This window comes from Pipistrellus hanaki (genome assembly GCF_964339955.1).
Source record: "Pipistrellus hanaki genome assembly, chromosome: 16".
In the NCBI taxonomy this organism is placed as follows: Eukaryota; Metazoa; Chordata; class Mammalia; order Chiroptera; family Vespertilionidae; genus Pipistrellus; species Pipistrellus hanaki.
In genome coordinates this window covers 16545727-16565259 of record NC_140518.1, presented here as the reverse complement: position 1 = coordinate 16565259, position 19533 = coordinate 16545727, and the positions used below count along the sequence as shown (strand labels likewise).

Sequence of the window (19533 nt, the reverse complement as noted above, 5' to 3'; positions counted from 1 at the left end):
CTCTAGGACTGACTATGTCTCCCCTCAGAGACATATCCACATCCTAACCTGTGAATTTAACCTTATTTGAAAATAAGAGTTTTTGCAAGGCAAAGTCTACCTAGGTTTGAGAAGGCCGTGCGAAGACGGAGGTGGAGACTGAATGGAGGAATGCAGCCGCAAGCCAAGGCCGGCCGCACATACCCCAGGTCAGAAGGGAGGCAGGGAACAGATTTTCCCTCAGAGCCATCAGAGGGAACTAGCCCTGCGGATGCCTGGGTTTTAGACTTCCGGCTTCTAGAACAGGGAGACGATACATTTGTATTGTTTCTGGCCACCCAGTTTTGGCAATTTGCTGCTGCAGCCTTACAAAACAAATATGACAGAGCGGTGCCTCTGGAGCAGGGACCCAGGCAAGCATGTACAGAAATCAGATTCTTTTTAAACAAAGAAAACCCAAATGCACAGGTCCCAACACCTTTTGTAAACCAAGGGCTACTAATTAAGTTTTGTTTCCCTTCAGAGGCAAATTCCACAGCAAAGGACCAGGCCTAGAGAATTGCTTAAATATTATATTTAAATATACAGTATTATATATTCCTTAAATATGCCTGCACAATTTTATTTCCCCTCAGCAGTACTCCCTGGGGTTTTCTGTCTTTCCTATTCTGGTGCCTGCAGCGAGGTGTCTGGGACGCCGGTGTCTAGCAGTACATCAGACCAGTAAGATGGTGCAGACGCACAGCTCCTCAGGGCTGCATGTTGGCAATAAAGAACACCACGAGGCAGATTTAAATTCCAAGCTGATATAGTTAGGAAACGGGGGGAGGGAGTCACGCTTCCAAATCCCTGATCCCTCCTGGACGTGGAATTTAATGACAACCAGGGCCAGTAAAATACTGTGTACCTTGTATGTCTTCTCAAATTGTTTCTCCTGTCTCTGACAGTATCCAGGACCTGCTCTTTAAAAGACAAATATGTATTTTCAATGGTTGGCCGGTTGGATCTAACCCAAGGCTCTGGGCCATTTCTCGGGGTTAAAACAAAGGGGAGATGAAAGCTCCCCTGAGCCAGATGAGTGCGACAAAGCCCACTGCTTCAGGTGGGCCGTGCGGAGGGAGCCGGAGCGGCTTCAGAACTCACATAACCATCCTTCTTGCTGCTCTAAAGCAGAACGCCTCACTCCTATAAAATCATCTCAGCGGTAACTGCTCATTTACCTTACACTCACACCGCTCAAAAGGAAGGCTGCTTCCCGACAGGCGTTTTTATAGCTTCTGCCTGTGATTTATTCTTTCAGTCCTTGAAGTGGGAGCACAATTGGGGCTGATGTCCCGCGTGGGTCATAAGGAAAACTTCCCCTGGGTTCCCTCCTCTTGGCCCCCAATTCCAGAGTGATATGGTAATGAGTAGTGTAGAAAGGGTGCGTTCTACTCACAGGCAAGAGGATTGCAGGGTGTCAAAGTAGGCAAGGCATTGTTTAAGTTAGACAAAGCACCTCTGACTCCCTCCCAGCACTGGGCCCCCCTATCCACTGTCTTCCTTGGGGCTGGCGTTCCATCTACACCGCACCCCTGCCCAGATCCATTATGCTCCTCAGGCATGCCCCTCGGAGACCCAATTCGTTCCCTGTGTCATTTAATAAGCCTCCCAGCAGAAGCACATTCCCGAGCAGCAGTCATTTTCTGGAAGGAACATGAAAGACACTGGCGATTTTCCATTCACATGGAAACTGTTCCCATTTGTAAATGGTCGGGACTCCAGAGTCTAGGATCCTATTTTAGCTGATTCATTCACCAGCTCTTGCAGGATACACAGCCCTCTAGTCAATTGCCTTTTCCAATGAGACACCCTAAAAAACACAATCCTTCAGCCAAGATGGTTGGTATGATTTGATGCGACTGTTCTAATGAGTGTGGGAGGGAGGCCCTTCTGGGGAGAGCCATTTACCGGGCCAGGCGCAGGAGGCTCTGCATCGAGTTCTCTGATACTTCAGTTTAAATATTTTTAAGCCCATGAGCAGACTTTCTCTCAGACCCTGATTTCCCTAGAGCACATCATTATTCAAATCATTCTGGTCTGAGAAAGTAAAATTTAGTTTCCCCTGCAGTAATGACTTATCGGGGCTGCAAGCAAAAACGGAATTAAATTAGTCCCCACTGTTGCTGTCACTTTCACGATGTATCCTGTCACACCGCCTACAGTGCTAAGGAGACGTCTGTCATTCAAGCGCACTACTAAGTGTCAAACAAGAACCTCTCTTCCCAGAACGGCGGCATGGTTCCAAGCATGTCCTCCTGGTCGCTGGCCAGGACCGAAGCTCCCCGTGGCACCTCTCGCCATGACCCAGGTTTAGAGACACTGAGGGGAGAGATGGGCGTTTGTCCCTAAAGCCTTTACCATAATGCAAAGTGTGCTGCTGTGAAATGATACCAGGTTTCCCGAAGGCCTTTTCAAGACGTTTGGCTTCCTCCTTTGAAACTTTAGTATGATGTAGAACACATCAGTGACACAGCTGGGTGGCCAACTCTTCCCAGTTTGCATGGACTGCCCTGGTTTTAGTGCTGGAAGTCCCACAGGCTAAATTCCTCAGTCCAGGGTAAGCCGGGATGGCTGGTAGGTCATCCTAAAGCAGTCATTCTCAATGGCAGGTGGGAGTTGGGATTTTGCAGCCCCCCACTCTGGAGGGACAAAGTCTGGAAACATTTTTGGTGATCATGACTGAGAGGGGTGGGTGGAGGGATGCTGCTGCTGTCTAGAGGCCCAGGATGCTGCCCAATATCCTACAATGCACACAACAGTGCCCACAACAGAGAACTCTCTGGCCCCAACATGAACAATGCCAAGACTGAGAAACCCAGCCCGGACCTGAGTGAATACAGTCACTGCAGCCTTCATACATTCTCCAGGTTTCCCTGGATCACAACTGACCCGAGAAGAAGGCCCCATAGGCAGGCATAATCCGAACACTCAGGTAAAGAGTGTTTACCTCCTTCGTAAAGAATTCATGGAACTAGCCCTGACTGGTTTGGCTCAGTGGATAGAGCATCGGCCTGTGGACTGAGGGGTCCCAGGTTCGATTCCGGTCAAGGGCATGTACCTTGGTTTCAGGCACATCCCCAGTAGGGCGTGTGCAGGAGACAGCTGATGATGTTTCTCTCTCTCATCAATGTTTCTAACTCTCTATCCCTCTCCCCACATCTCTGTGAAAATCAATAAAATATATTTTAAAAAAAATTTTTATGGAACTGAAACATAGACATCCCCCTCCATTAGAAGCTTCTGGTACTTTATAATAGACTATCACTGAGTTTCTTCGTGACATATAATCTTACTTCACAATTAATGTGCATTGGAGAATATTACTAGGCCCCGGGAGGTTCTAAATATCATTAGGTCAAATGTGATCTAAATGGAATCTAATCTAATTTTATCAACAAGGACAAGATTTACAATGGTCTTAACTGGAAATTTTGGACGTCAACATTCCCAGCAGAAAGACAGGCTTCCTGAGTTCACAAAACAGTGCTTCGTTCAGGATGTTCCTCGGCAGAGCGCACCTGAAGAACCACTGGTGCTGACTGCAGCTCACTTAAACAACTTTAAAAGGACTTAGCTGCGGCCCTGGCCGGTATGTCTCAATGGTTGAGCATCGACCTAGGAACCAGGAGGTCATGGTTCGATTCCCAGAGCCCGGATTCAATCCCCAGTAGGGGCGTGTAGGAGGCAGCTGGTTGATGATTTTCTCTAATCATTGATGTTATCTCTCTCCCTCTCCCTTTCTTTCTCTGAAATCAATAAGAACACATTTAAAAAAAAAATAAAAGGACTTAGTTGCCTTCATGTCATTTCCCACTGGTCCATTTGGCAATTTTTGGATAATAATCAATTATTCCTATCCAGTTCCACATACAGTAACTTCTGAGGTCTCTATATTTCTTCTGCAGCGGCTGTACTCTTCCTAATGGTTTTTCTGGCTGGTCTTTTAGTTCTGCTCTTAATGTAATTCTTCCTATGGCAGCAGAGAGAGGAGCAGTTTCCAGGCTGGAGCCATCCCCTGCAAGAGGCGGGGCTGCTGGCTTCCCTCACGGGAAGTTCCTGGATACCACCACCGCTCTCCCAACTAAAAGAGACACTTTATGTGGGGATTCTGGGAAGAGGCCTATCTGGCACAGGTTCTTGAGAGGGCTTTGCTGGGACAGTGTGGGGGACATGTGGCCAGCATGCTGTGAGAACCCAGAGGAACAATCCACATGTGTCAACATCAGTCATCAAGGAACGAAGATGGCCAGGCCGGCGTGGCTCATTGGGTTGAGCATCATCCCATGCACCACGAAGTCGCTGGTTTGATTCCCGATCAGGGCACATGCGCAGGTTGTGGGGTTGATCCCCTATCATCAATGGTTCTATCTCTTTCTCCTTCTTCCTTCCTCTTTCTCTATCAAAATCAATAAAAAAAAATTTTTTTTAAAAAGGAAAGAAGATGGGAGACCACTGGACTGGACTCCAAGATCCTAATTATTAGCCTAAACATTGTTTCTGTGATTTCCCATGGGAGTAGCTGAGGGCTCTGTCATTTTGCGAATGCCTGGCATGTTCTTAAGAATTGAAGTGGGGACAGAGCAGAATAGTCAGCACTAAAAAGTATGCCTGGAAGAAGTCCCTTTCGTGCTCTCATTGTCCCAGTACATATATTTAAAAAATTCTTAATTGAATAATTTATCTAATAGTATATTAAATATATATTTATATAGAAGATTAAGTATTCCAAGGTGTGCAATGATTATAGATATTGTGATTAAATGCTAGCCCCACCAGGACAGAGGTCTTTGTTCTGCTCAGAGCTGCCTGTCCTGACCTAGAATGGGACCTTGACATGTGGCACACAGCAGATGCTCAATAAATATTTTCTGAATGAATGAAGATTGCACCTGGATATCTAAAAGCCAAAGAATGACCATGGAGAGGCTTTAAAAATAGTATGGATAGCCGAAACCGGTTTGGCTCAGTGGTAGAGCGTCGGTCTGTGGACTGAGGGGTCCCAGGTTCGATTCCGGTCAAGGGCATGTACCTAGGTTGCGGGCGCATCCCCGGTAGGGGGTATGCAGGAGGCAGCTGGAGGCAGATAGCTCTCTATCTCTCTCCCTTCCTCTGTAAAAAATCAATAAAATATATTTAAAAATAGTATGGATAGAAGCCGTGAGGTCAGAATCTCTGGCACTGACACTTTTCTACGACCTGTTGCAGAGGTGGTGGGCCCCCCCAAAACGGCATGAGCTCGGGGCGCTGGTGTCTTACTCTGGGGAAGAGCTGGGAGAGCAGGAAGAGGAAATGTGAAAGACAGATCCAAGCCATGGCCACAAAGCTCTACCGGTGAGCTGGTAGGTAGGGCCACCAGCTGGTGACTTTGCTTGTCCTGTTAAACTGGATTCATGGCTTATGGAAGCTCTGTACCTTCTCCTACCCAGAGATGCTCGAACCCAGAAGAGGATGCCCTGGAAGGTAGGAGCCACATAGCAAGAGAAACATTCTCTCTGCAAACTGATTGAGGCATTCGGCGGACTCGCTGTTGGAAGCTGGCAACCCTCCCTGACTGGCAGCTGCCAGCACAGCCTAATTAATCCAGCAGCCGTGATAGGGAAGAACATGTCACTTCATGACTGAAAAACAAGCCTAAAATAGGCTTCATCTTTCCTCCAAGGCACCCCTACCCCCACCAATTCCCACTCCTTAATGGGAAGGGATTGGAGAGGTGCTAAGTATGAAAAGAAAAGAAAAAGGAATAAAAGAATCACCTCACATGATTCTGGGCTACAGGTCTGATTTAGAATCACTATTCCAGAGTTTGATAAGTATCTTGCCTCCTTTCCCCGGATGCCAGGATTTTTTAAGACAGTTATTTGGTTAACTAAACTGGATCTAAGGACAACCATCAAATGCACTAATGTATCGGCACTAATGTGATGTCCTAAATGTATTAGGCAACCGCCAAAATGTACTGTGCACACAACAGTGTATTAGATGTTGTAGGAAGGGCCAGAGGCTAGAGCAACCCTGGGAGATGAAAACAAGTAATAAAGGGATAAAGGACCCTTATAAAAGACATTTTACCAAATTGAAAAAGACAAAGGACTTCAATAGGCATTTTTCCAAAGAAGACATATAAATGGCTGATGAGCACATGAAAAGCATTAGGGACATAAAATGCCCATCAAAACCTCAAAATACAACTTCACACCCACTAGGATAGCTATAACCAAAAAGACAGACAATAACAAGTGTTGCTGATCATGTAGAGCTAGCATGTCAAACTCATGGTCCTCAATGAATATTTTTTTGGCCCAGTCAACATAACAGCATGTAAGAAACATTTTAATGAACATTTCATAACTTAATTTTTACAATATCCTGTTTTACATAATTATTAATAAATAATGAACTACACTGTTCACTAATGACTGATTACTATAATCGTGTTTCATTCATTTCCCTTATGCACCTTATGCGCAGGTTGCACCATTTCTCTCCACTAATACCAGCAGCGGATATTTTAGCAGCCAATTGCCATGTCATTAGTCTTGGACTGACTTGTTTGGTGTGCGAAACAGGAAATATTTCATTTTTGGAGAACAAGAAAAATAGGTTTATTTGCATTATGCTTATTAATTTGTGCAATTATTCAGTGTCTGGTAAGTCAATGTTCAAGAAAAAAATATTAATTTTTATTAAAATGTTCTATTATTTTATGTGAATGATTACTCATTTATTTCAGCCCTTGTATTCAGCATGTCTCTATCAAAATAAACCTACACTTCTATGAAAATTGAAGCTTTGGTTATAACGCCTTTGAGTTTGACATGCTTGGTGTAGAGAAGTTGGGACCCTCTTGGGTTGCTGGTGAGAATATGTACCGTTGCGGTGCTTTGCAAACCAGGTGGAAGTTCCTCTCCACACTCAGGGAGGCTCAGGCTTGGTCTAGGAGCTCAATGGGATGCTTACTTTGGAACTTTGGGACAAGTGATAAAAAGGAAAAGGGACAGTTTGGACCTACTCATGGCAGCTGTGGGGGTGATGGCAGAATGAAACAGTCTGACTCTACCTAAAGGACTCTAACATCCTTCCCTGAAATGTCCTTTCTCCTCAAGACAGACTCAGAGAGTAGGTCCTGACTACACAGGCTTTGAGTATTTCCACTATCTCTAGAAGTTGCTTTGGATAATAAATTTTAGAAGCAACTTCTGAATGAGATTTGACTTATTTTGCCACCCCATGTGAAAATTCAGCTCCAGAGGACAATGACATTTCTGTGTACATTATTAAATGGGCACTGGAGGACAAGAGTCAACTGGAGGTGGGTTAATTCAAGTTTGTATCCACAAAGTAATGGGTTTGATTTTCTTTTATGATCATAGAAATGTTTATTATTTTATAGTTATGTCACATGCCAACTTTTTCTTTCGTTCTTACTAAACCATAATCTACCTGCTTCTAAAAATACCTGGTGCGTACTCTTCCAAACATGCCTACACCTTTTAAATGATAAAAGGATGGATCTAGTTTATATTTGTACAAAGGGAACTGTAAGTTCTTGGTTCTTCATTTATGTGTGCTGTAGGAGAGTCAGGATAATGTCTGAAACTTGCTTTGAGCATAGAAAATTCAGGTTGAAAAGGACCTGAAAGGCTGTCCAGTCTAACCATCTATTTGATGTTTGAATCTGCTCAGGGGCACCCTGAAGACTGGGTTCTGCTCATGCTCAGGACCCGCCTTGACAGCACAACTGACCACAAAGCACCTTACTGCCCTCTCCCATGGCTTGCCTACTGAGATTTCTTCCCTAAACGAAGCCTAAACCCTTCTCCTGGCATTCTCACCCATTGATCTTTGTCCAGTTGGCCCTCCTGGGGTCTTACAGATACACAGGCCTGATTCTTCTCCCCCTGACTACACCATCATTCCATTTTATCCATTATCTAGCTTTTCTAGGTTAAACGTTCTTGGTTTCTTACTTTTTCATGCCACTTGGGTTTCTAATTCTAAAATTTATATGAACAATTTTAGAAAAGCAGAATAAGTAGGAGGGACTTGTCCTACCAGATATCAAGACTCTTTATAAAGCTATAGTAATTAGGACTTTTAGCATTATGTTCTCTAATTCTATTTTAAAAACAACCTTGTTGCCATTTTAATTAGACTTACATTAAATGTATGATTGATTTGGGAATTGATAGCAACTTCACAATATAGCATTTCTCACCCATGAATACTACCTTTTGTCTGGGGTTTTAAAATGTCCTCGACTAACATTTCATATTTTTTCCAAAAAGTTTTTGTATATCTTGTGGATTTGTTACTGGGTACCTTCAGCTTTCTATTTCTATTATAACTAGAAATTTTAAAAGTTATTTCCCCCCCATTTATTGTTCCTGCTATATAATAATAATGCTAGTGGTTTCTGCTATAGATTTTATATCCAAGAATCTTGCTGAATTCTCATATTGGTGTTAACAGTCAAGAATAAATTTAACTCATGATTTATTGTCATTATTACACTAGTGGCCTGGTCCACAAAATTCATACACATTAAAAAGGAAATAATTAGAGGAAATATTTTAATATTGCTATTTGTCCTTTTTCTATAATAAAAGTTTCAGAGATGGAAGAAAATTAGTAAAATGTATATGAAAATCTCCCTCCTGTCAGAGTCTGGGCATGAGGTGGGACCTAGAGTCAAGTCCCCACCCACCACCCACTTCGAAAATGCAGGAGACCCAGACCCGGCCGGCCCCACTCCCATCAAGTCCCTCTGGGAGGGGGAGCAGCCTCAGGTCCCCCAGCCCGGAACTGGGGCAGGGGTGTGTGTGTGGCCTGAGGTTCCCTGTCAAGCCCCACTGTGCCAGGGGTGCAGCCTGAGGTCCCTCGCCCAGGCCAGGCGCCATGCAGCCTCAGGTCCCTGCTATTTGGTTGTGATGTTACGGCATACTGGCTAATTTGCATATCCCTCTATTATTAGATAGATTCTGAGGTATCTGATTTGCTAATGGTTTATATAGGATTTTCACATCTTAACTGAAATGGGTCTGTAAGTATCCTTTTTATACTATACTGTTCAGCTTTGATGTTAAGGTTCACATGGTAGATACTACTTACTCCTTTCCCAACTGTCACCATCCATTTCATCCCCTTCCCAAGAAGCAGATCTCTCTTGAACATTTTCCTTTTTCTCAGAAGGAAAAATCTTACATCTTATTGGCTGAAACTAGGTGGTTTGGCCTCCCATTACTGCAAAGGTGGTTGGGAAGGCGGGTATCTGATATTTCAACCATAAATTATTTGACAATGCTTACATTTTCTAAATGATGAAAAACCTCTTTTTTTGTTCTTGTTATCAATTTATTTTTGTAATCAGCCCACAGGATCTCCATGATAGTGATTTTCTGGTATTTGTTGAGATAGCTTTCTGGCCTGGTTTGTAGTCAGGTTTTGTACATTTTTGTGTGTGTTTGAAAAGCATACTGGTTCCAGGATGTAGTAATGTCTACTGGATCAAACTTTTCATTCTGTTGTTTATATCCTCTCGGTGTGTCTCAGTCTGTTAAACTGATATTATGCTAAAATCCCCCATTATAACTATAGGCTACTTTTGATTTTGTCAGTGTTGCCATGTATTTGTTGCTCTAGGTTGAAATTTAGAATTTAACTCATATACCTTTACTGTGACCACTGATATATTTTTATCTTATCATCAAAATTTGTTTTCTACTTATGCTTTTTACAGGATTCTCTTTGTTTTTCCTCTGCCTTTTCTTGAATTGATCAAGTTTTCTTTTGGAAGTTATATAATTCCAAGTATATACCTGCTTCTTCAGAGGTTACCTTTACATTTTGAATATGCACAGTTGCCTTTAAAAAGTTTAAACAAATCAACAATTCCCTCCTTCCTAAATAATATTTCCAACTTAAGAGTGTTTCTACTATAATTACTATGCTCTCATCTTCTGCTATTACTGTCTATTATTTAAATTCCATGAACATACCCACAATTACTCATTAATATTTTTTAAACATTCTATGCTCATTAAAATTTTCCCAGATGTTTATTAACTTCTAGTTTATTATTGCTTCTAGACCCTCCCCCCTTCCTTCTTGGATTCAATTTCCTTTTACTTAAAGTACATCCTTTAGTAGTTTTTTTTAGTATGAGTCTCTGTAATCTTTCTATTTTTTATTGTCAAAAACATTTTTTTTTCATTGATTTCAGAGAGAAAAGGAGAGGGAGAGAGAGAGATAGAAACATCAATGAAGGGAGACTCATTGATTGACTGCCTCCTGCATACCCCACACTGGGGATCAAGCCCGAAACCCCAGCATGTGCCCTAACTGGGAATGGAAATGTGATCTCCTAGTTCAGAGGTCACTGCTCAATCACTGAGTCACATCACCCAGGCTCAAAAATTATTTTTATGCACAAGTCTCAGTTCCGCCTCCCCATTTGCATGAGCCAAGGCCACACATCTGTACGCTATGGGTGTGGCATCTCTCAGATGTCAGGCCTCACTTAGTTCTGGCCGCCTATGGCTTCCTTAGCATTAGCTCATCTGCTTTCCGTTCTGATTTGAGTTTCCTCTTTATTTCTCGTACCTGAGGATTTCCCTTTCTTTGTTTGGAACTCCACTTTATATTGTTATATTTCATCCTGTGTTTGTCATACGAGGTGGGGGGAAGGTCCACATTAATCTTTGTGGTACCTATTCCTGGAAATCCAGATATTCTATTTATAACAAATTTCCCTCTTACTGCTGTTTATTATTCTCCTTTAAAATAAATACCATATTTTTGATAGAGAAAACAGCCATGACAGAGACAGCTGGACACTTCTTGTTCTGTTTCAGTAAAAGTCATCAAGTTTTCTAAAATTTCTTCTTGAATTTGGTCAAAAAGAACATCCCCCAGGCAATAACTGTACCTGTTTTCTTACATCTCCCTCACTTCTCTTTGCTCTGCAGAGATAATCCGGGCTCCACATTTGAGTTATATCGTCCGCGCTAACAAGCCAAAGCAGCATGTTTAGAAACCTTTCTCTGTAAGGAAGCCATCCGCAGGGGAAACGCAGGGCTCAGCTACTCCTGCAATCAACAGCTGGCTGGAGGCTGAACTGGTTCCAGACCCTGGGAATTCACAGCTCCAAGATGAATGGGACCAGTCTAATTTGCATTTCACCATGACTTGGAAATCCCTGGGATTGCATCTCCAAGCAGGCTAAAACACGTTGGTTTAACTCTAGCCAGTTTGGCTCGGTGAATAGAACATTGGCCTGTGGACTAAAGGGTCCCAGGTTCGATTCCAGTCAAGGGCATGTGCCTTGGTTGCAGGCTCAATCCTCATGTGGGAGGCGATGAATGGATCTCACTCTCACATCAGTGTTTCTCTCTGTCTCTCCCCTTCCCTTCTACTCTTTAAAAATCAACGGAAAAATACCAGTGGTCGATAACACAGGAGGTTGTGCTTCGATTCCTGGCCTGGGTTGCGGGCTTGATCCCCAGTAGAGGGTGTGCAGGGGGAAACCGAGCATGATTCTCTCTCATCACTGATGTTTCTATCTCTCTCCCTTTCCTTTCCTCTCTGAAAGCAATAAAAAATATTAAAAAAAAAAAAATATCCTTGGGTGAGAATTAACAACAAAAACAAAACAAAAAAAGAACACTTGTTGTTTTAAGCAGCCCAAGGCTTCACGGAGAGATTTTCACACACCTAGTGACAGGACCCAAACTCTCCTTCTTCGTCGACTTCAGCCTGTTGGATCGTGGAGGCCAACTGGGATCCAAATTCGGCTTGAACGATGGTCAAAGCACGGACAAAGGGTCAGGGAATAAACCGGGGGCAACGTCCAACTATTGTGTCAGAAATGTTTTCTGAATAATCACATGTGGGGACAGAGAGTATTCATGGGATAGAGTACTCATGGAAATGGCAGCAAGGCCCAGACTGGTACACACTGGTTGACTAGAGTCGACACTTACTTAGGCTACCTTCAACGCTTCTCTACACCGCCTTGCAGGCAAAGCCAACTACTCCTACTGCTAACTCTGAACCAAAGGAGAAGACACAGTCCTTTAATCCTTAAGATCAGATTTCAACCTAACCTACCCCTTAACACATGGGAAAGGTAAAAGGAAAGCTCCTCTTGATGAAATGCGGTTGAGAACTATTTTGCAGAACACAGGGGATTCTGTTATTGGAAGCAACTACCCTGGTGGATGCAGAAGGCTGACCTAACGACTTTGAAGCTGCCTTTTTATCCCAACCCCACCTTGATCTCAGGTGCTGTGGGGTCAGGTGAGAGGGGCTCCCGGGTGGTGAGGGCCCAGAGGCAGGACACCAGCGGCCACCACTCACCTGTTGAGATACACACGCTTCTCTGTGAACTGTCCGTTGCCATGGTGAGGGTCTTCAAAGGGCTCATTCTGGACGACTTCTACCCCTTCCCCTCGGTCACTCTGCTCATGGCTGTGCTTGCTGATCATGTACAGCTGTCCGATTTTGTACTGCAAAACACAGAGGCGGAGGTCAGCCCCATGCGCCCTTCGAAAACACTCCCCCTCCCCCATCAAACAGCTAACAGCACTTTCTGCTCAAGAAAGAGAGCAGACACATGGCCTGGTGTTCCTTCTCCTGGGGAGCGAGGAGAGCAAGTGGTGAGCAGAAGGCAGAAACGACATGTTCCTGTGAACAGTTTGCATCACGTTGGCAATCACCTTGGGGTTGGCAGCCCACCAAGGCATGGGGTAGCAGCAGGGAGGCGAGGGCGTGGGAATCTCCCTTCCCATCGGCCCTGCAGGGTTAAGTGGAGCTAAAGTCCTATTTTTATCAGCAAAATACAGGCCAGAGTGTGTTCCGTCTGTCCTTTCTTTTTGCCTAATTAACTGCATTGCTGGGCACAAGAGGATTAGATGTCACCTGTCTCCTCCATCACCTCCTCTAAAGGGTTCAAACTCTCCTGGAGGGCTCTGCCCCGGGAACAGCAGTTCTCAAAGGTGGCTGGACATTAGAAGCACCTGGAAGCTCTTAAAAACTCCAGATGCCCAGGCCCCCCAGAGGGAAACCTGTGTTCTAAAGGCTGCTCCCCAATGAGGAAAATTACATCTTTAACTACTTACATCCAATTCCATTAACAGTGTGGAGCCTCCCAGCCTGGGGTGCCAGAAGCCACCTGTGCTTACATGAAGATGATAATATGGAATAACACAGAATATGGACAATTTCTCTTCTGTCCTTTTTTTCAAGCTGTTCCCTCACTTTCCTGGCTCTCTGAAAATCCTGTGGCCGGCAGGCATTTCTTTACCCTGTGAACTTCCAGGGTGGCAAAACTAATTTGATGAAGAAAAACAAAGATAGAGCCTGGCGGGCATGGTTCAGGGGTTAAGCATCGACCTATGAACCAGGAGGTCACGGTTCGATTTCCCAGTCAGGGCACATGGTTGGGTTGCAGGCTTGATCCCCAATGGGGGACATGCAATAGGCAGCCGATCGATGATTCTCTCTTGTCATTGATGTCTCTCTCTCCCTTTCCCTTCCTCTCTGAAATCAATGACGATATATTTTTAAAAATAGAGAAAAAGAGATAGAGAGGAAGGAGGGAATTAAGAGTCAGGAGACAGGACAATGCCACCTGCTGTGGTCGTTTGGGGTAAAACAACACACAGTTGTTGGGATGGGATGGGGGGAAGGGTCCTGTGTCTGAGGCAAGCTAGTGACAGTTCTGGGTTGATCCCAGGCCAGCAAGGATGCAGGTCTCCTGGCTACATGCATGAGAGGAAGAGATTTTAAATTATGGAGGCAGGTGAAATGTACAAGTCAGCAGTGCAATCGGTTCCAAAGCTGATAGACCCCGCTCTCACTCTGAGGCCGGTGCAGGGAGGGGAGTGTGAAGAGAATCTGAAAGGCCCTGGTCTGATGCCAGCCCGAGGGACCAGGCCCAGTAACCATGACAATGAGAGCAGAAGGCAGCTGGGTCTTCTCAAAGGGTAGTGCTCCCTGTCTGTGCCACGCCCCTTCCTAGGATGGTCGGCATTTAAAATGCCCTTTAAAAAGAATATTTTTTAAAGTCATAAAACAAAAAATGGAAGATACTGTGACACTGCTAGTTATATGGTGGACAAATGTTTTGCATTGATAGACAAAGGTGACTTCTGTTTTGGCCATAATTAAATTGCTATACTATGTCTAGTCAACATGTATTGTTTGGGGGCGGGTATTGCCTTTGTGTTGTATTTTTTTTCAGTAGACATTCTTTGTTAAAGTGTAGAAATCATTGTCATTAAAAAAAAGAATTTTTTTTTAGTGAATTTGTTGCAGTGGACATTGGTTAAAAAATTACATGGGGTTTCAAGTGTACAATTCTTTTCTTAAAAAATATATTTTATTGCCGGGACCGGTTTGGCTCAGTGGATAGAGCGTCGGCCTGTGGACTGAAAGGTCCTGGGTTCGATTCCGGGCAAGGGCATGTACCTGGTTGCGGGCACATCCCCAATAGGGGGTGTGCAAGAGGCAGCTGATCGATGACTCTCTCTCATCGATGTTTCTAACTCTCTATCCCTCTCTCTTCTTCTCTGTGAATAAATCAATAAAATATATTTAAAAAATATATATATATATTTTATTGATTTTTTTTTTTACAGAGAGGAAGGGAGAGGGATAGAGAGTTAGAAACAATGATCAGCTGCCTCCTGCACACCCCCTACTGGGGATGTGCCCACAACCAAGGTACATGCCCTTGACCGGAATCGAATCTGGGACCTTTCAGTCCGCAGGCCGACGCTCTATCCACTGAGCCAAAATCGGTTCGGCATCAAGTGTACAATTCTATAATACATCATTTGTATAGTGTATTGTGTGTTTACTACCCCAGGTCAAGTCTCCTCTCGTCACTATTTACCCCCCTCCCCCTTTACCCTCTTCTTTTAAAATACTTTTAACACGAGTGTACTAGTATGGGTGCTTGGGATGAGAGAGAGCAGTGAGGATAAAAGCAGGAAGAGGAGAGAGGAAAAAAAAATCAAAGGTAAGATCTATTTTTAAAACAATTTCTGTGATCAGAAACATGATTTGGCTTCCCCTTAATAAGTCCTTACTCTTACTTATGCTCACAAAGACTTAACACTCTTTCGAGGAGGAAGACAGTAAGAAAAAGCTTCCAGAGTAAGATCTGTGTGCTATACCCACGAGATCAACAGTCTACCTTATGCAGAGGGGCACACAAGCCTAAAACAGAATAATTCACTGCTCAGGGAGCTAAGATTTCACTGGAGCTAAGATTTCATTGCTATGTACTTGGTGTTCCAAAAAGAAGTATTAAACTACAGTGGAATATTATTCAGCTAAAAAAGGAATGAGGACTTCAGAGTAGGCACTAATCCAATGGGACTCATGTCCTTATACAAAAGGGTAAGTTGAACACAGACACACATAGGAAGACGAGGCGAATCACTGCAGGGAGAAGACGGCCGTCTGCTAGGAACCCACCTTACCTGCTGACACCTTGATCTTGGACTGCCAGCATCCACAACTGTGAGATGGTAAGATTCTGGTTGAAGCCACCCAGTTGTGGTGCTTTGTCACAGCAGCCCAAGCAAACTAATACAGTGGGTATGGGATGAGGTTCCTTTTAGGATGATGAAAGTATTTTGGATCTGGATGGAGGTGGTGACTGCACATTGTTATAGATTAAATGCCACTAAATTGACTTTAAAATTATTAACTTTATGTTATGTGATTTTCCGCCTTAATTTTTTTTAAGGGAGTAACTGCTTCTGAAGTAGTTACCCCCTAAACCAAAATTCTGTCGAGGACTTTAGAGGGAGGTTTGGCAGAAGGGACATGTTTACCACTGAATGGTCTTCAGGAGCTCCAACCCACTCACATATGAAAAATATACAGGATCAAGGACAATGCATGACACAGAAAAGCCATTAGCCGGACACGAGTCAGCCTGACTGTGCTTAGCTCAATGCCTCCTGCTCCAAGGAGAAGGGACTGGGCCTGGGCAGCGGCAGCTGATTCATGGCGCTCAGAGGAGGGTCCTGCTGCCTGGCTGTCCCTCTGCCTGGCTCATTGACCATTCCAGGGACTCCTGGATGAGCTAGTGCCCAGCAGACATCAGCCTTAGCTCACTAAGATAGAGTCAGACTGCGGGTGACTGACTGGCGCAAATGCAAAGATACAGGTGACATTGAGGAGGTGGGGGTAGAGACACTCAAGCCCAGACACTGAGATGGTCAAGGGCTCAGCAGCGGTCACTTCTCTCCTTCCCAAGCAAATCAGGCCTGATCAGTTGGTGTGGCCCTAGGAGCTGGGCCATCCAGAAGCAAAGGTTTTGCTGCTGTTTATAAACCTTAGATACATGCATTTCTCAATTAGGGGAAGAGGGAAATATAAAACAGTCCATAAACCACTTGCCTCAAAATCACCAAACATATTTCTAAAGATGCTAAGTCCCAGGCTATTCCAGCTCTTTTACATTTAGACTAGAGGGGACAAGGAAGTTGGGAATCACACTCAAATGCACACTAAATGCTATAAGGTCACAGAGAGGTGAAGGCAACTCATTAGGACTTGCTCAGCACAAAACGGTGCCCAGGCATTTCTTGCAAAGCTCCATCCTTAATTTAGTGAAAATACCACATCCCTGAGGATCAACTCCAAACAAATTCACATGTCAAATGAACACAGCCAAACCCAAAGACCCCAAACTCCACAGTCTTTGAAGCCAGATAATTGATGGTGGTGATGATGGTGGTGGTGATGACGATGGAGTGACAGAATACAGTTTAATTGATTTTCTATAAGTTAAGTGCTTCATGTTCATTTCTAATACAGTGACTCATGCAGAGGGGTATTTTCAGATGAGGAAGCTATCTCAGAGAGGTTAGAAACTCTCTCCAGGCCACGAGTCTTGTAGGTGGGAGAGCTGGGATTTAACATCACAGGTCTGCACTCTTTCCTCTCCACCCAACTTCAACCCTTTTGTCTCTAACAGGTGAATTGCTTCAACAAATCAAAGCCTCGCTGTGATTAAAGGGGGCAGGGAGGAGGGCTGTTCAGGGCCACTGTTACAGAAGATGAATAATAAAAGCCCGACATCATTTGAAAGATCAGAGTTGTTTAAACTGTGCTCACATACGAACTGGTGGAGCAATTATGCTCTAACTTGGTAAAATCTATTGTTATAATTCCAGAGGTTGGATAATCATCATGACAGGATGGTTAGAGACAGCTCTGCACTGCAAGGCAGGGCCCCCATGTGAGCCATCGTCAGGATAGCTACCCCAAGTAATTATCTCTGGAGTCAAAAAGCATCACGGGGACTCAGATCTTTCCCACTTGCACACAGCGCCACAACAATTGAGAGAAGGAAGAGTTGCATAATGTACCTGGAAAAGCCGAGAGGTTTCATCAGTTTGCACTTTGCACAATCATCCTAATACAGTTCAGCCTCCAACTCTGATGTTAGAAAAGGAGACCCCAAGATGAGCTCCTGAGAATGGTAAAGGATTATCAACGGAGCACCAGTCACACCGTGAACATCACCCTTGCCAAAAGAACTACCGGACCCAAAGTTTTAGGCTCAATAGAACTCCTAAGGCTGATTTGCACTTAACTGCTCCCCACAGCTGCTGAGCTTCAGAGATCTCTGCAAGCTAGCCTCCCATACATCCCACCCTAAAGAACCAAGGGGTAGCCATCCATCTATCTTCCTCCCAACCCCGTCTCTTCCCTTCTTATTCTTTCTCTCCTCCATTAGTCCCAACTCTATTTCCAAACCTCTGCTCTGCAATAAACGTCATTGACTCCGGATGGAGTTATCTCCTGTTGATATGACTTGGGACCTAAAAGCAGGTACACCATCAAATGGATGTCACATAACCCAATGACCACAGAGAAATACCTATCCTCTGACTTAACGTGGTATCATGTATTTTTCCACCTGGGAAATGGGCGTGGTTTCTGCCTGTCTTACTCTGGCTGTGTGCGAGAAGGAAAGAGTAGAGGGCAATACAATTTGGTATTCTTGGGAGTTTCCCACATTATTCACACCACTGTTAATGTGTTTGTTGAAATTCTTCCTTCTAGCCTTCTCCACTCTCAATACGGGGCCCTCAGAGCGCAGTGAAACAGTCGCCTCACAAAGCGCAAGGAGCATACTGAAGAGAGAGAGCATCTGAGAGACAGAACATCCCACAGGATTCGGGAGCATTGCCAAATGGTGCCCAAATTGTAATTAAACACGGGAAGAGAGATACGATGAAAAATGTTGTTTGTGTTTGTAACTCTACTTTTTCAACTGCAAATTTTATGAAATTTGAATTCAGATCTGGTATCTAATGAAAACCTAGCATCTGATTTCAGTTTGCTGTAAGTATAAAATGCACACTGGATTCTGATGATCTGGTAACACCCCCTCCAAAAGTAAAATAACTCATTAATAATTTTATATTACTTATATATTGAAACTATAGCATGTTTCTGCAAACTACATTGCATTGACTAAAGTATATTCTTAAAGTTAACTTTACATATTTCCTTTTATCATTTATAAATGTAGTTACTAGAAATTTTAAAATTATGTAGGTGGCCCGGCTGGTGTGGCTTAGACGTTGAGCGTTGACCTATGAACCAGAAGGTCAGAGTCCGATTCCAGGTCAGGTCACATGCTCCAGTTGCAGGTTCGACCCCAATAGAGGGCGTGCAAGAGGCAGCTGATCAATTCTCTCTCATCATTGATGTTTCTCTCTTTCCCTCTCCCTTCCTCCCTGAAATCAATAAAAATAAATTAATAAAATAATCTAGGCGGCTCACATTTGTAACTCACTTATTTCTATTGGACAACACTGGTCTAGACCCTAATGTAGTCCAACAGGGATTGAGAGCCAGGCCATTATGCCACACCAAAACTTCTGAGGCTGGCTGGTCAGGTGTCAGAGCCAGGCCCAGGATTTCCATGTGTTTCCAAGCCAGCATGGTGGAGCACTGGTAATTAGGGATATATTTGGAGAAGCCCTCCCTTCCAGAGGACTGGAGATTACCTGGATCTCCAGAGAGGTGATAATTGCCCACAGTGTGCTCTAGTGGAAAGCCATGGGGTTTTAGCATGAAAAACCTGGAGCTGAAGTCCTTATTCTATCTTTGATTAGCTTTGTATTACACAATTTACTTATTTGAGCCACAGTTTCTTATTATTAAAATGGGACTATCAAAATATTTCACATGGTGAGAAAAAGCTTACAAATTAAAATGCCCCATAAGATATGAAACTGCACACGGACCGCTGCAGTGATTGGTCCTTTGGTTCGGGAACAGGTTGTCAGCTGGGACCTGAAGATCTGTTTCATTCATGGCCCCATTATGCTACAGTTCCATGCAGGACAGGAAAGCAGCCATCTGCCATACACCTGCACAATGCAACAACCAAAGGAAACCTGACCATCTGCCTTTCTTCCTGTAAACACTGTATGAGATGGAAGTCAGATCAAACATTTGCCAAAATATTATAAAAAG

General features: G+C 43.9%; 1 protein-coding gene across 3 annotated transcripts in view; it reads right to left on the bottom strand.

Moving 5' to 3' along the window:
- Positions 1-19533, bottom strand: part of PITPNC1 (phosphatidylinositol transfer protein cytoplasmic 1) — a 205256-nt gene that overhangs the window by 91283 nt on the left and 94440 nt on the right. For all 3 annotated transcript variants that reach the window (XM_084864165.1, XM_084864167.1, XM_084864166.1), the window contains exon 2: positions 12376-12524. In XM_084864165.1, the coding sequence (XP_084720291.1) occupies positions 12376-12442 (67 nt within the window). In that variant the 5' untranslated portion in view covers positions 12443-12524. The remainder of the gene's footprint in view (positions 1-12375; positions 12525-19533) is intronic.